The sequence below is a fragment of the Dama dama genome, chromosome 20 (genome assembly GCF_033118175.1).
Source record: "Dama dama isolate Ldn47 chromosome 20, ASM3311817v1, whole genome shotgun sequence".
NCBI lineage: Eukaryota > Metazoa > Chordata > Mammalia > Artiodactyla > Cervidae > Dama > Dama dama.
In genome coordinates this window covers 29,263,391-29,279,000 of record NC_083700.1, presented here as the reverse complement: position 1 = coordinate 29,279,000, position 15,610 = coordinate 29,263,391, and the positions used below count along the sequence as shown (strand labels likewise).

Genomic DNA, 15,610 nt, shown 5'->3' with positions numbered 1-15,610 from the left:
TGCTCCTTATGAAAATCTAATGCCTAATGATCTGAGGTGGAGCTGAGGTATGTTAGCACTGGGAATCAGCTGCAAATACAAATTACTTTTAGCAGAGATGTTTGACTGCATAGAGACCATAATAAATCAGTTACTTGCAGATTCATATCAAAATCCTATCAGTGAGTGGCAAGTGACAGGCAGCATCTGGTGGCAGGCTTTATAGCGGCAAGTGAGTTAATGTACTTCAATTGTATAACCTCATCTGTTGGCAGGCTTTAAGTCAGAATCCAACATTTATTTTAGTCTGTGTATAGCTTGCCCATTATTTTCTTTACCACTTCTGTCTGTGATATACTACTGCATAGATAAGGGAGTGGTTTTTTTTTTCAACATACAATAGAACTTTTTTTTCCATAATAAAGACACTCCCTTTATGTAGTAATATTCTCTTGCCTTAGAGAGTAATTCTTATGTTTTATTGTTATACCAATTTTCTTCTTAATGTTTAGTGTTTTAATGGTGTTCATTTATTTATTTAAAAATTTTATTGGTGAATAGTTGATGTACAATGTTGTATTTTTAGCAACCTATTCACTATTGTGCTTTCTGTGCCTTTGTTTTAGATTTGTCTTTTATAAACAGCATATAGCTGGAGTTCATAATTTTTGTCCTTTTTACTGATACATTTTAGCTTCAGAATACATAAATCTCCTTTATCTCTCATGTCTAACTTATATGGTGCATGCATGCATGCTAAGTTGCTTTAATCATGACTGACTTTTTGTGACCCTTTGGATTGTAGCCCTCCAGGCTCCTCTGTGGGATTTTCCAAGCAAGAATACTAGAGTGGGTTGCCATGACTTTTTCCAGGGGATCTTCCCAATTCAGGGATCGAACCAATGTCTCTTACGTCTCATGCATTGGCAGGCAGGTTCTTTACCACTAGTGCCAGCTGGGAAGCCTAACTTGTATGGTATCATGTTCTTATTATTGTCACTTAATTTAATGAATTTGTTTTTATGACAGTTTTTGTATTGCCCAGGAAGAAGGAAAGAATAGAGTGAATTGGGGAGAGGCCGTAAGTACTGAGAATAGTTAGATTTGATGAATTCACAGATATAGGAAGATTGATATATACCAAGAAGGAAAAATTAGGATAAATCCAGAGCTAGACTTAATATATAAAACTACGGAATATTAGACCTAGGTAGTTCTTAAAAGTAGCTGGAGAAAAGTGAGAGATCACCAATGAAAGAATGATAAGAAATTTACCATGGACATTCCAACAAGCAACAGTGTAAGTTAGAAAACAGTGAAAAAATATTCTCAAGTACAGAGAAAATGTCAACCTTGAATTATGTCTCCAGCATACCTCTCTTTTAAGTGTGTTGGAGAAATAAGAAGATTTTTTAGGTCAAAAAGTGAATGAAACATGCTCTTCAAGAACACTCAGTTAACAGCAATGATCATGTATAAGGCTACAGAGTTCAAAGGCTTGAAATCACAGAGTATGTCCTCTAGCCACAGTTCTATTAATCTAGAAATTATGGCATGTATTTTTTAAATTAAAGTTAATACCTTTACTATGAACATTGTTACGCCAATGTATTTGAAAAAGTTAAAATGAAATAGATTCACCAAAGTAATGTCAAAAAAAATAATTAGGCTGAATAGTCTTAAAAGAGATTGAATCAGCAATTTAAAATCTTCACAAAACAGAGCAGATTCAGTTGATTTTAGATGGGAGCTGCATATGTAGAAAATCTATTAAGAATCTCCAGATGTGTTAATACAAGATTTGAGTGTGTTTATTAAGGATGTTAGATATAGAATCATTACATGGAAATAATTACTAGTATTAAACATGTATAACAAGCTATTAGAAAATGTGATTTTAACAATATACCATTTATGTGAAAATTCTGGTTCTCTCCAAATTGATCTACATATTCACACATGATTGCTAAGAGTTTAAACTGGTACATGTTCTTTAGAACACAGTGTTGTTATCTTGTAAAGTTGAATAGGCAACCTGCAGTTTCAGTTCTGGGTATAAAGAAATTTATAGACTTGTACCAGGAGATGTTTTTGAGAACATTAACACCGTTACTGTGTGTATTAACTCCAAGTTGGATACAATTCAGTGTCCATGAACACTTGAGTACACAAATAAACCATAGTATATTCATACAAAGGAACACTAACTCTGCAGAGAAAATGAAGGAACTATATTCACATAAATATGTAAAACCTACTGCTGCTGAGGGTAAAATGCAAGACAGAAAAATTATGCATACTATGAAAACATTTATATAGAGTTCTAAAACAAAAACTCTGAAATACTGATACATAATTATGCAGTAAACCTATAAAAAAGAGGAGAGGAACGCTGAATATTAAATTAAGAATCTTTGTTACACTTGAGAGGGTAGAAGGGAAAACTAATGAAGAGAGGCACTCTGAAGCCTTTATCAATATTGATAATGTCCTGTCCTTTAAAGTTGGTAGTTGTATCATGGGTATAGAACACAGGGTATTTCATCTTTAAATTACCATTCGTTCTCTCCTCTACCCCTTTCTCAATTCTAATTCAGTCCTAAGGCACTGTGTGATTCTGCAGAGTGAATGCTACTTAAAGGTCCTCTTTTGGTAATTATTATATTTGTAAATATTTATATAAAATATATGGAAACAATAGAAGTTGACATGTTGATTCTTTATAGACAATCTCATTAAGAATATGTCTTTGATGAAACCTATTTTAGCTGTTTTTCTTTAGTTGTTTGTGTTTTTAGTGTCATATCTAAGGATCCATTGCCAAATCTATTGTCATGAATTTTAGCTCCCATTTTCTTCTAAGGGTTTTTAGTTTTAGTTATTACATTTAAATCTATTTTGAGTTATTTTTTTTCCATTTATTTTTATTCGTTGGAGGCTAATTACTTTACAATGTTGTAGTGGGTTTTGCCATACATTGACATGAATCAGCCATGGATTTACATGTGTTCCCCATCCCGATCCCCCCTCCCGCCTCCCTCCCCATCCCATCCCTCTGGGTCTTCCCAGTGCACCAGCCCTGAGCACCCGTCTCATGTATCCACCCTGGGCTGGTGATCTGTTTCACCCTTGATAGTATACTTGTTTCAATGCTATTCTCTCTGAACATCCCACCCTCGCCTTCTCCCACAGAGTCCCAAAGTCTGTTCTGTACATCTGTGTCTCTTTTTCTGTTTTGCATATAGGGTTATCATTACCATCTTTCTAAATTCCATATATATGTGTTAGTATACTGTATTGGTCTTTCTCTTTCTGGCTTATTTCACTCTGTATAATGGGCTCCAGTTTCATCCATCTCATTAGAACTGATTCAAATGAATTCTTTTTAACGGCTGAGTAATATTCCATGGTGTATATGTACCACAGCTTCCTTATCCATTCGCCTGCTGATGGGCATCTAGGTTGCTTCCATGTCCTGGCTATTATAAACAGTGCTGCGATGAACATTGGGGTGCACGTGTCTCTTTCAGATCTGGTTTCCTTGGTGTGTATGCCCAGAAGTGGGATTGCTGGGTCATATGGCAGTTCTATTTCCAGTTTTTTAAGGAATCTCCACACTGTTTTCCATAGTGGCTGTACTAGTTTGCATTCCCACCAACAGTGGAAGAAGGTTCCCTTTTCTCCACACCCTTTCCAGCATTTATTGCTTGTAGACTTTTGGATAGCAGCCATCCTGACTGGCGTGTAATGATACCTCATTGAGGTTTTGATTTGCATTTCTCTGATAATGAGTGATGTTGAGCATCTTTTCATGTGTTTGTTAGCCATCTGTATGTCTTCTTTGGAGAAATGTCTGTTTAGTTCTTTGACCCATTTTTGATTGGGTCATTTATTTTTCTGGAATTGAGCTGCAGGAGTTGCTTGTATATTTTTGAGATCAATCCTTTGTCTGTTTCTTCATTTGCTACTATTTTCTCCCATTCTGAAGGCTGTCTTTTCACCTTGCTTATAGTTTCTTTTGTTGTGCAAAAGCTTTTAAGTTTCATTAGGTCCCATTTGTTTATTTTTGCTTTTATTTCCAATAAAAATATGGAATGCTTCACGAATTTGCATGTCATCCTTGCACAGGGGCCATGCTAATCTTCTCTGTATTGTTCCAATTTTAGTATATGTGCTGCTGAAGCGAGCACTGAGTTATTTTTGTAACATGGCCTGAGGTTCATTCTTTATTCTTTTCCATGTACTAATTATTTGTTTCAGCAGCATTTGTTAGAGACTATTCTTTCTCCATTTAATTGTCTTGTCACTCTTATTGAAAATAAGTAGACCATAGTTGTATGGCAGTGGCTTTATTTCTAGACTTCCTGTTCTATTCAGTTCAGTTCAGTTGCTCAGTCGTGTCCTACTCTTTGTGACCCCATGGACTGCAGCACGCCAGGCCTCCCTGTCCATCATCAACTCCCGGAGTTTATCCAAACTCATGTCCATTGAGTCGGTGATGCCATCCAACCATCTCATCCTCTGTCGCCTCCTTCTCCTCCTGCCCTCAATCTTTCCCAGCATCAGGAACTTTTCAAATGAGTCAGCTCTTTGCATCACGTAGCCAAAGTATTAGAGTTTCAGTTTCAACATCAGTCCTTCCAATGAACACCCAGGACTGATCTCCTTTAGGATGGACTGGTTGGATTTCCTTGCAGTCCAAGGGACTCTCAAGAGTCTTCTCCAACATCACAGTTCAAAAGCATCAATTCTTTGGGGCTCAGCTTTCTTTATAGTCCAACTCTCACATCCATACATGACTACTGGAAAAACCATAGCCTTGACTGGATGGACCTTTATTGAAAAAGTAATGTTTCTGTTTTTTAACATGCTGTCTAGGTTGGTCATAACTTTCCTTCCAAGGAGTAAGTGTCTTTTAATTTCATGTCTGCAATCACCATTTGCAGTGATTTTGGAGCCCAGATTTCATGGCTGCAATCACCATCTGCAGTGATTTTGGAGCCCAGAAAAATAAAGTCAGCTACTGTTTTCACTATTTCCACTATTTTCACTGTTTGTCCATCTATTTGCTGTGAAGTGATGGACTGGATGCCATGATCTTAGTTTTCTGAATGTTGAGCTTTAAGCCAACTTTTTCACTCTCCTCTTTCACTTTCATCAAGAGGCTCTTTGGTTCTTCTTCACTTTCTGCCATAAGGGTTAGACATTGATCCACGTGTTTACCTTATGTCAGTACCACACTGTTTTGATTATTGTAGCTTTGTGTAGTGAGTTTTAAAATTGGGGATTATGTGTCTTCCAACAATCTTCTTTTCCAAGATTGTTTTGGCTCTTCAGGGTCCCTGGGAATTTCTTGTAAATTTTAGGATCAATTTGTTCTGACAAAAAGGCAGTTGGAATGTTGATAGAGATTGCATTGATTTTTTTTTTGCTCTATTTATAGTGTTCAAGAGAACACTATCAAAGGATCAAAGGACACCATCAAGAGCGTGAAAAGACAATCCACAGAACTGGAGAAATATTTGCAAATCATGTAGTTGGTAATGAATATATAAAGAATATTTCCAATTCAGCAACAAAAGCCAGTCACTGAAGAACAAATGCTGCATGATACTTAAAATAGTCAATCACATGAAAGCAGAAATACCAGGGACTGGCAGGAGGGGGAAATGGGGAGTTGTTCTTCAATTTGTGTAAATTTCAGTTGTGGCTTCCCTGGTGACCCAGATGGTAAAGAAACTGCCTGCAGTGTGGAAGATCCAGGTTTGATCCCTGGGTCTGGAAGATCACCTGGAGAAGGGCATGGCAACCCACTCCAGTATTCTTGCCTGGAGAACTCTGTGGACAGAGGAGCCTGGTGGGCTGAAGTCCATGGGGTTGCAAAGAGTCAGACACAACTGAGCTATTAACACTTTATTTACTTCAGTTATGCTTGATAATGTAGTTTTAGACATCTGCTGTATTACATAATGCCTCTAGTCAACAATTCTGTATTGTTTACTTTAAGATTTGTTAAGAGGGTAGACTCTTAATGTAAATGTTCTTATGGAAAAAAAAAGGTACAGAAGGAAACTTTTGAAGGTGATGGGTATGTCTGTCAGCTTGATTTTGATGATAATTTCATTGATGCATACATATGTCCAAACTCATCAAACTGTATACATTAAGTGTTGTTGATCAGTCACTAAATCATGTCCAACTCTTTGTAACCCCATGGAATGCAGCATGCCAGGCTTCTCTGTCCTTGGCTTTCTCCCGGAGTTTGCTCAAACTCATGCAAATTGAGTCGATGGTGCCATCCAACCATCTCATCCTTTTTCAATCCCTTCTCTTCCTGCCCTCAATCTTTCCCAGCATCAGGGTCTTTTCCAGTCAGTTGGATCTTCTCATCAGGTGGCCAAAGTATTGGAACTTCAGCTTTAGCATCAGTCCTTCCAGTGAATATTCAGGGTTGAGTTCCTTTAGGATTAACTGGTTTGATCTCCTTGCAGTCCAAGGGAGTGTGTATGCTGTATTGTCCAGCACTACAATTAAAAAGCATCAATTTTTTAACGCTCAGCCTTTTTTATGGTCCAACTCTCACATCTGTACGTGACTGCTGGAAAAACTATAGCTTTGACTATATGGACCTTTGTTGGCAAAGTGATATATTTCTGTTTTTTAGTATGCTATCTAGGTTTGTCATAACTTTTCTTACAAAGAGCATGTGTCTTTGAATTTCATGGCTGTAGTCACCATGTGCAGTAATTTTGGAGCCCAAGAAAATAAAGTCTGTCACTATTTCTGTTGTCTTCCCATCTATTTGCCATGAAGTGATGGGACTGGATGCCATGATCTTAGCTTTTTGAATGTTGAGTTTTAAGCCAGCTTTTCCCCTCTCCTCTTTCACCCTTAGCAAGAGTTCCTTAGTTCTTCTTCACTTTCTGCCATTAGAGTGGTATCATCTGCATATCTGAGGTTGTTATTTCTCCTGTCAGTCCTCATTGCAGCTTATGATTCATCCAGCCTAGCATTTCATATGATGTACTCTACATGTAAGTTAAATCAACAGGGTGACAGTATATAGCATTGTTGTACTCCTTTCCCAATTTTGAACCAGTCCCTTGGTTGTTCCATGTCCATTCTGTTCCTTCTTGACCTGCATACAGGTTTCTCAGGAGACAGTTAAGGTGGTCTGGTATTCCCATCTCTTTAAGATTTTTCTACAGTTTGTTGTAATCCACACAGTCAAAAGCTTCAGTGTAGTCAGTGAAGCAGGAGTAGATGTTTTCCTGGAATTCCCTTGCTTTTTCTATGATCCAGTGGATGTTGGCATTTGGATCTCTGGTTCCTTTGCCTTTTCTAAATCCAGTTTGTACATCTGAAGTTCTCGGTTCATGTACTGCTGAAGCCTCACTTGAAGGATTTTGAATATTACCTTGCTAGCATATGAAATGAGTACAGTTGTATGATAGTTTGACGATTCTTTGGCATTGTCTTTCTTTGGAATTGGAATGAAAAATGACCTTTTCCAGTACCATGGCCACTACTGAGTGTTCCATATTTGCTAGCATATTGAGTGCAGCACTTCAACAGTATCATCTTTTAAGATTTTAAATAGCTTAGTTGGAACTCTGTTAAATATCTAGCTCAGCTGGATTTCCACATTAAATATGTGGGTTTTTTTGGCATATAAGTTATATCACAAGAAACCTTTTTTTAATATAAATTTATTTATTTTAATTGGAGGCTAATTACTTTACAATATTGTAGTGGTTTTGCCATACCTTGACATGAATCTGCCACAGGTGTACATGTGTTCCCCATCCTGAATCCCCCTCCCTCCTCCCTTCCCGTCTCTCTTTCTTTGAATCACATGGGTGTTCTGTCCAAATGGAATAGTTACTTATTGTAATAAAACAACAGAGACTAAATAATTTAAATATTGTAAAAAAATTAAAAAAGTAAAAATATGCCTGCTTTTAGGATATTACTTGTCAAGACTATGTATTTTAGGGGAAAAGATAGATTTTGTGAAAAATAAAGCACATCTCCCCATTATGAAAACTGTAAGGAAAATGATCCAACTATAATATCTTATAAATAAATCATCTTCTGAGAGTCACAAAACCACAAAATGAATGCATTTTTTCAAGTAATCCACAGCATTTACTAATGTTCATTCTCTTTTCTTTATTCGAAGGTCAGTAAATTAGAGACAGAACTAGAAGGTGCCAAACAAAAATTTAAACAAATGACTGACAGCTATCAGAAAGAAATTGAGGACAAAAAGCTATTAGAAGAAAATCTTTTGGGAGAGGTAGGAAAACCTAAATATGTTCGAGAACTTGTTATACTAAAACTATATATTTGTATGTTAAGATTTTAAGAGAAAAGTAATAATTCTTACTTTTAACATTATGGTTCTTTAGAAGATTTAGTAAATTATATCAGGGACAATTAATTAGCTTTTTAAAATAGAAACTAAAAGTATTGTTATACTAAGTATTTAAGTATTGAGTAGTATATAACTGTTTTGAAAAGATTAAATGATCTTTACAGTGTTACACTGACATCTCACTTGATAGAAGACCCTAACTAAAATAAACCAAAACAGTAGTGCATTTTCTACTTGGCTTTCCTAATTTCCTGGTGTTTGATTTCTTCATTTTAACTTAAAATTAACATTTGAGTTTAATTTGCTTTTTGGGCATTAATTTTAAAAAACTTTAAATTATTTCATAGGTTGCAAAAGCCAAAGTAGTAGCTGATGAAGCAGTAAAATTACAGAAAGAAATTGATATACGATGTCAACATAAAATAGCTGAAATGGTAGCACTTATGGAAAAACATAAGGTAATTTTTCCCTTTTGTATAATGAAAATTATCAATTTTGGCAATATTTATGCATAAAATGGTAAAATATAGTATTCTGATTTCTTAGAGAAAATTGTCTAGACAACAGTGTCTAATTATAGCTGTAATACCCTTGATCTCTCATTTTCCAAATCTTCACTACCTAAGTGTGAGCCTAAGTGTGACTTCACTGAAGAAGTCTTTCCTCATCATCTTATGGATAGATATAACCACTCTTGTTCTCAGTTTTCATAGTAGTCTCTTACAGAATTTTCCATCTTATTTTTATTTAAATACATACCTAGTATATGTGCTTAAATAAATATAATATTTGTATCTCTACCTGTGTCCAACACATACTAGACTAAACAATAATAAATAGATGTAAAGCTATGTTAGTTGTATTTGTGAGTGTGCTCTACTTTTTACTGTTGTTTTAAAGTAATCATTCTTTTAGGGAATTAAATCTTATACTCTTCAGGATTTCGATAGGAAGTGGGCTATACCTATCAATCTTTATAAGTTGTTGCTAGGATATTTTTATGAAGTAACCTATGAAAAATTAAAATATTTTAAATAATATTGTGAACTCCTAAATGTAAGCAATTTTAGTATGTCTTAATCCAGTACAATTTTTATCCTTATTGGTACTTAAATTGTCCCAACTTTGGCCAGTGGGAACCTCTTCAAACTGATTGGCAGGTATTTTTGGCTTGACCCCAATAATCTGTGATAGCTTTCTTACTTTCTGTTACAACAAAATATTTAAGACTCATCTTGTATTTCCTGCCCAAGATCTGGAATCAGCAGTTTTTCTAAGAGGTCCTTGTGTTTCTAATTTTTTTTTTAAATTATGAAATTTATTATTCCTAATTAAAAAAAATTATTTTTTTGCTCTTGGATTATTTCTAAGACTGTTATCTATGTTTTATTGTTTTTATTGTTAGCATTTAAAAATATAATTTAAAAATTTAAAAATATGCTCAAATATATATTACTGAACTCATAAACATTATTTTTGTAAATATTAAATGCATTAGGATAACAGTGTTATTAAAACATAAGCTTTTGAACTTCTAATACATCTAAAATGTTCTCTCTATTTAATATAGCACCAATATGATAAAATTGTTGAAGAAAGAGACTCAGAATTAGGACTTTATAAGAGCAAAGAGCAAGAACACTCATCAGTGAAAGCATCTCTGGTGAGAACAAATAGCAGTAGAAGCCAATTTTCATATAAACTATAATTTTTGATCTATAGAATCAAATAACCATAGATCTGAAAGGGATGTTATAGATCGTATAGGTAGATGGTTTTCTAATTTTTTTTGAAATTATAGAATAATCTCTTTTTTTCAAGTGAAAAGTTGTAAATTCCAATTACAAATAAGTTTGAGCTCTGATTGAGGTTTGGAAAGGAGGAGTGGGATAGATTGGGAGAGGATGAGAAGAAGAGATTACATAGTGTTAAGTATTTCTTTAGAGCAAACTGTACAAAATTTGTCTAAATGAAATAATTTGGTTATGTTCATCTAGCAGCCTTCATATCAGTAAGCTTTTAAAAAGTGTATATCTTTTATGAGTGAATTCATTTTTCTGTAAAACTAAAGTTTTAAAATATTAGTTTGCATTTTCATTATCTTAAGAACTATATAGATGCACTTATAAATTTCATGTTCTTTTTTCTTTAGGAGACTGAACTATCCAATCTCAGAAATGAGCTTTGGTCTGTTAAGAAACACCTTGAAACAGAAAGAGAAGAAAAAGTAGGTTTTGTAACAATATAGATAAAGTAATTTTGGATTTTAGGTGTAACTTAAGTTTTATGAACATATCATATTAGAAAATAATAAGATAAGTTTACATATGGATTAAAAATATAATTTTTCCCCATTAGCTTTTTTCAGAGGTATTTAGCATATTCTATTGTTTAAATATTAAGCATATAAATATAGGATTACTTTGAGTAGGCATGCTTTTAGATATAAATGTTTGAATAATATTTCATATATTAAAAGTGCTTATGTATTTGTATGTGTTTTTTAGCTATTGATCGTGTTTCAGAAAAAAATTATGCCTGTATTTGGTGTTGTTCAGTTGCTCAGTGGTCATGTATGGATGTGAGAGTTGGACTATAAAGAAAGCTGGGTGCAGAAGAATTGATGCTTTTGAACTGTGGTATTGGAGAAGACTCTTGAGAGTCCCTTGGATTACAGCGAGATCCAACCAGTCCATCCTGAAGGAGATCAGTCCTGGGTTCATTGGAAGGACTGATGTTGAAGCTGAAACTCCAGTACTTTGGCCACCTGATGCGAAGAGCTGACTCATTTGAAAAGACCCTGACGCTGGGAAAGATCGAGGGCGGGAGGAGAAGGGGACAACAGAGGATGAGATGGTTGGATGGCATCACCGACTCAATGGACATGGGTTTGGATGGACTTCTGGGAATTGGTGCAGGGAGGACTGGCGTGCTGCAGTTCATGGGGTTGCAAAGAGTCAGACACGACTGAGCGACTGAACTGAGACTGAGACTGAGTCACTCAGTTGTGTCCGACTCTTTGCGACCCCATGGGCTGCAGCATGTCAGGCTCTCCTGTCCTTCACCATCTCCTGGAGCTTTCTCAAACTCACGTCCATTGAGTCAGTGATGTCATCCAACCATCTCATCCTCTGTTGTTCCCTTTCTCTCCTGCCTTCAATTTTTCCCAGCATCAAGGTCTTTTCCAGTGAGTCAGTTCTTTGCATCAGTTGGCCAAAGTATTGGAGCTTCAGCTTCAGCATCAGTCCTTCTAATGAGTATTCAGAACTGATTTCCTTTAGGATTGACTGGTTTGATTTTCTTGCAGTCCAAGGGACTCTCAAGAGACTTCTCCAACACCACAGCTCAAAAGCATCAATTCTTTAAAAAAAAAAGCATCAATTCTTCAACATTCAGCCTTCTTTATGGTCCAACTCTCACATCCATACATGACTACTAGAAAAACCATAGCTTTGACCAGACAGACCTTTGTTGACAAAGTGATGTCTTTGCTTTTTAATACACTGTCTAAGTTTGTCATAGCTTTTCTCCCAAGGAACAAGCGTCTTTTAATTTCATGGCTGCAGTCACCATCTGCAGTGATTTTGGGGCCCAAGAAAATAAACTCTGTCACCGTTTCCATTGTCTCCCCATCTATTTGCCATGAAGTGATGGGAACAGATGCTGTGATTTTTGTTTTAAGATATTGAGTCTTAAGTCAGCTTTTTCCCTCTTCTCTTTCACATTCATCAAGGGGCTCTTTGGTTCCTCTTTGCTTTTTGCCATGAGGGTGGTGTCATCTGCATATTTGAGGTTATTGATACTTCTCTCAGCAGTCTTGATTCCAGCTTGTGCTTCATCCAGCCTGGCATTTCACATGATGTACTCTACATGTAAGTTAAATAAGCAGAGTGACAGTATACAGCCTTGACGTACTCCTTTCCTAGTTTGGAACCAGTCCATTGTTCCATGTCCACTTCTAGCTGTTGCTTCTTGACTTGCATACAGATTTCTTAGGAGGCAGGTAAGGTGGTCTGCTATTCCAATCTCTTGAAGAATTTTCCACAGTTTGTTGTGATCCATACGGTGAAAGGCTTTAGCATAGTCAATGAAGTAGAAGTAGGTGTTTTTCTAGAACTCTCTTGCTTTTTCTATGATCCAAAGATTTTGGCCACTTGATCTATAGTTCCTCTGCCTTTTCTTAATCCAGCTTGTACATCTGGAAGTTCTTGGTTCATGTATTGTGGAGGCCTGGCTTGGATAATTTTGAGCATTACTTTGCTGGTATGTGAAATGAGTGCAATTGTGTGGTAGTTTGACCATTCTTTGGCGTTGCTCTTCTTTGTGATTGGAATAAAAACTGACCTTTTCCAATCCTGTGACAACTGCTGAGTGTTCCATATTTGCTGGCATACTGCGTGCAGCATCATCTTTTAGGATTTGAAATAGCTCAGCTGGGATTCCATCACCTTCACTAGCTTTTTTGTAGTGATGCTTTCTAAGGCCCAGTTGACTTTGCACTCCAGGATGTCTGGCTATAGGTGAGTGATCACACCATCATGGTTATCTGGGTTATTAAGATCTTTTTGGTATAATTCTTCTGTGTATTCTTGCCACCTCTTTGTAATATCTTTCTTGCTTCTGTTAGATCCATACCATTTCTGTCCTTAATTGTGCCCATCTTTGCATGAAATGTTCCCTTGGTATCTCTAATCTTCTCGAAGAGATTTCTAGTCTTTTCCATTCTATTGTTTTCCTCTGTTTCTTTGCACAGATCACTGAGAAAGGCTTTCTTATCTGTCCTTGCTATTCTGTGGAACTCTGCATTCAAATGGGTATATCTTTCCTTTTCTCCTTTGCCGTCTGCTTCTCTTCTTTTCTCAGCTATTTGTAAGGCCTTCTCAGACAGCCATGTTGCCTTTTTGTATTTCTTTTTCTTGTAGATGGTTTTGATCACTACCTCCTGTACAATGTCATGAAACTCTGTCCATAGTCTTCAGGTATTCTGTCTATCAGGTCTAATCCCTGGAATCTGTCACTTCCACTGTATAATCGTAAGGGATTTAATTTAGATCATACCTGAATGGTCTAGTGATTTTCAGTACACTCTTCAATTTAAGTCTGAATTTGAGAATAAGGAGTTCATGATCTGAACCACAGTCGGTTCCTGGTCTTGTTTTTGCTGACTGTATAGAGCTTCTCTATCTTTGGCTGCAAAGAATATAATCTGATTTTGGTGTTGACCATCTGGTGATGTCCATGTATAGAATCATCTCTTGTATTGGTGGAAAAGGGTGTTTGCTATGACCAGTCTGTTCTCTTGGCAGAGCTCTTGTTAGCCATTGCCCTGCTTCATTCTGTACTGCAAGGTCAAATTTGCCTGTTACTCCAGGTATCTGCTTTTGCATTCCAGTCCCCTATGATGAAAAAGACATCTTTTTATTTTGGTGTTAATTCTAGAAGGTCTTGGAGGTCTTCACAGAACCGTTCAACTTCAGGTTCTTCAGCATTACGGGTCGGGGCATAGACCTCGATTACTGTGATATTGAATGGTTTGCCTTGGAAATGAACAGAGATCATTCTGTTGTTTTGGAGATTGCATCTAAGCACTGCATTTTGGACCTTTTTGTTGACTATGATGGCTACTCTATTTCTTCTAAGGTATTCTTGCCCACAGTAGTAGATACAATGGTCATCTGAATTAAATTCGCCCATTCCAGTCCATTTTAGTTCACCCATTCCTAAAATGTCAACATTCATGCTTGTCGTCTCCTGTTTGACCACTTCCAATTTACTTTGATTCATGAACCTAACATTACACATTCCTATGTAGTATTGTTCTTTATAGCATTGGACTTTACTTTCACCACCAGACATCCACACCTGGGCATTGTTCCCACTTTGGCTCAGCCTCTTCATTCCGTCTGGAGCTATTTCTCCACTCCTCTCTAGTAGCATATTGGGCACCTACCAACCTAGGGAGTTCATCTTTTAGTGTCATATCTTTTTGCCTTTTCATACTGTTCATTGGGTTCTCAAGGCAAGAATGCTAAAGTGGCTTTCCATTCCCTTCTCCAGTGGACCATGTTTTGTCACAACTCTAACCATGACCCATATGTCTTGGGTGGCCCTACGTGGCATGGCTCATAGTTTCATTGTGTCAGACAAGATTGTGATCCATGTGATTCATTTGGTTAGTTTTTGTAATTATTGTCTGCCCTCTAATGGATGAGGATAAGAAACTTGTGGAAACTTCCTGGTGCGAGGCACTAGCTGTGGGTAAAACTGGGTCTTGCTCTGGTGCACAGGGCCATGCTCAGTAAATCTTTAATCCAATTTTCTGCTGATGAGTCAGGCTGTGTTCCCTCCCTGTAGTTTGTCCTGAGGCCAAACTATGGTGGGGTAATGGCAACCTCCTTCAAAAGGACTTATGCCAGCAGGCCCAGCTCCCATGACTGTTGTAGTCAGTGCCCCTGACCCTGCGACAGGCAGCTGTCAACCCACACCTCTGCTGGAGACTCCTGGACACTCACAGGCAAGTCTGGCTCAGTCTCTTGTGGGGTCTCTGCTCCTTTCTCCTGGGTCCTGATGCGCACAAGGTTTTATTGTTTTTTGAAATTTACTCACACTATAAAATGACAAATACTTTCTTTTCTTTCTTTATAACATCACACTGTGCCGAGTAACCTACTTATACCTAGTTTAATCCTTACAACAGTGCTATTAAACAATACTTATTATTGTCTGCATTTTTTTTTTTCTTTTTTAAAAGCCAGTCAAATTTGGCAGTGGGGAGTTGTATACCAACTTTAGTGACCCTAACGTTAATAAGTGGTAACCCACTACCATCGGACCAGCCTGTTGTCTGCGTTTTTACAGAGGTTAGGTTATTTATTCAGGATCACATAAGAAAAGCAATGGAATGACTTAGAATTCAAATCTAGGTTTAGTTTGCGTGATTCGAAATTACATTTCCTAATTACTTTGCAATATGCTTAGGTAATGTGCACTTTCAATTTCAGATCTCTGTGTCTGTTCACTGTTTCCTGCATTTAGTTCCTTTCTTACTTTCTCCACCTATGAAAAATTTCACGTATCTTTCATGTTGCAAAGATGAGCTTACTGTATATAAGTATTCTCATAGTATTTTTTTAAAGAAAATATTTATTTATATATTTATTAGGCTGCATTTGTCTTGGTTGCAGCATGAAGAATCACACTGTGCAGCGCGTGGGCTTCTCTGGTTGCGGCGTGCTGGCTCCTTTCTGGTTGTTG

General features: G+C 36.7%; 1 protein-coding gene and 1 non-coding gene across 3 annotated transcripts in view; one reads left to right on the top strand and one right to left on the bottom strand.

Moving 5' to 3' along the window:
* Positions 1–15,610, top strand: part of SYCP1 (synaptonemal complex protein 1) — a 129,716-nt gene that overhangs the window by 83,428 nt on the left and 30,678 nt on the right. The window contains exons 23-26 of one of the 2 annotated variants that reach the window (XM_061119937.1): positions 8,162–8,278; positions 8,704–8,814; positions 9,927–10,019; positions 10,509–10,583. In XM_061119937.1, coding sequence (XP_060975920.1) covers positions 8,162–8,278; positions 8,704–8,814; positions 9,927–10,019; positions 10,509–10,583 — 396 coding nt within the window. The remainder of the gene's footprint in view (positions 1–8,161; positions 8,279–8,703; positions 8,815–9,926; positions 10,020–10,508; positions 10,584–15,610) is intronic. The other variant, XM_061119938.1, reaches the window with a different exon arrangement.
* LOC133041751 (U6 spliceosomal RNA) lies at positions 4,063–4,169 on the bottom strand. The gene has a single exon (XR_009689326.1). It is a non-coding gene; the product is annotated as a U6 spliceosomal RNA (small nuclear RNA).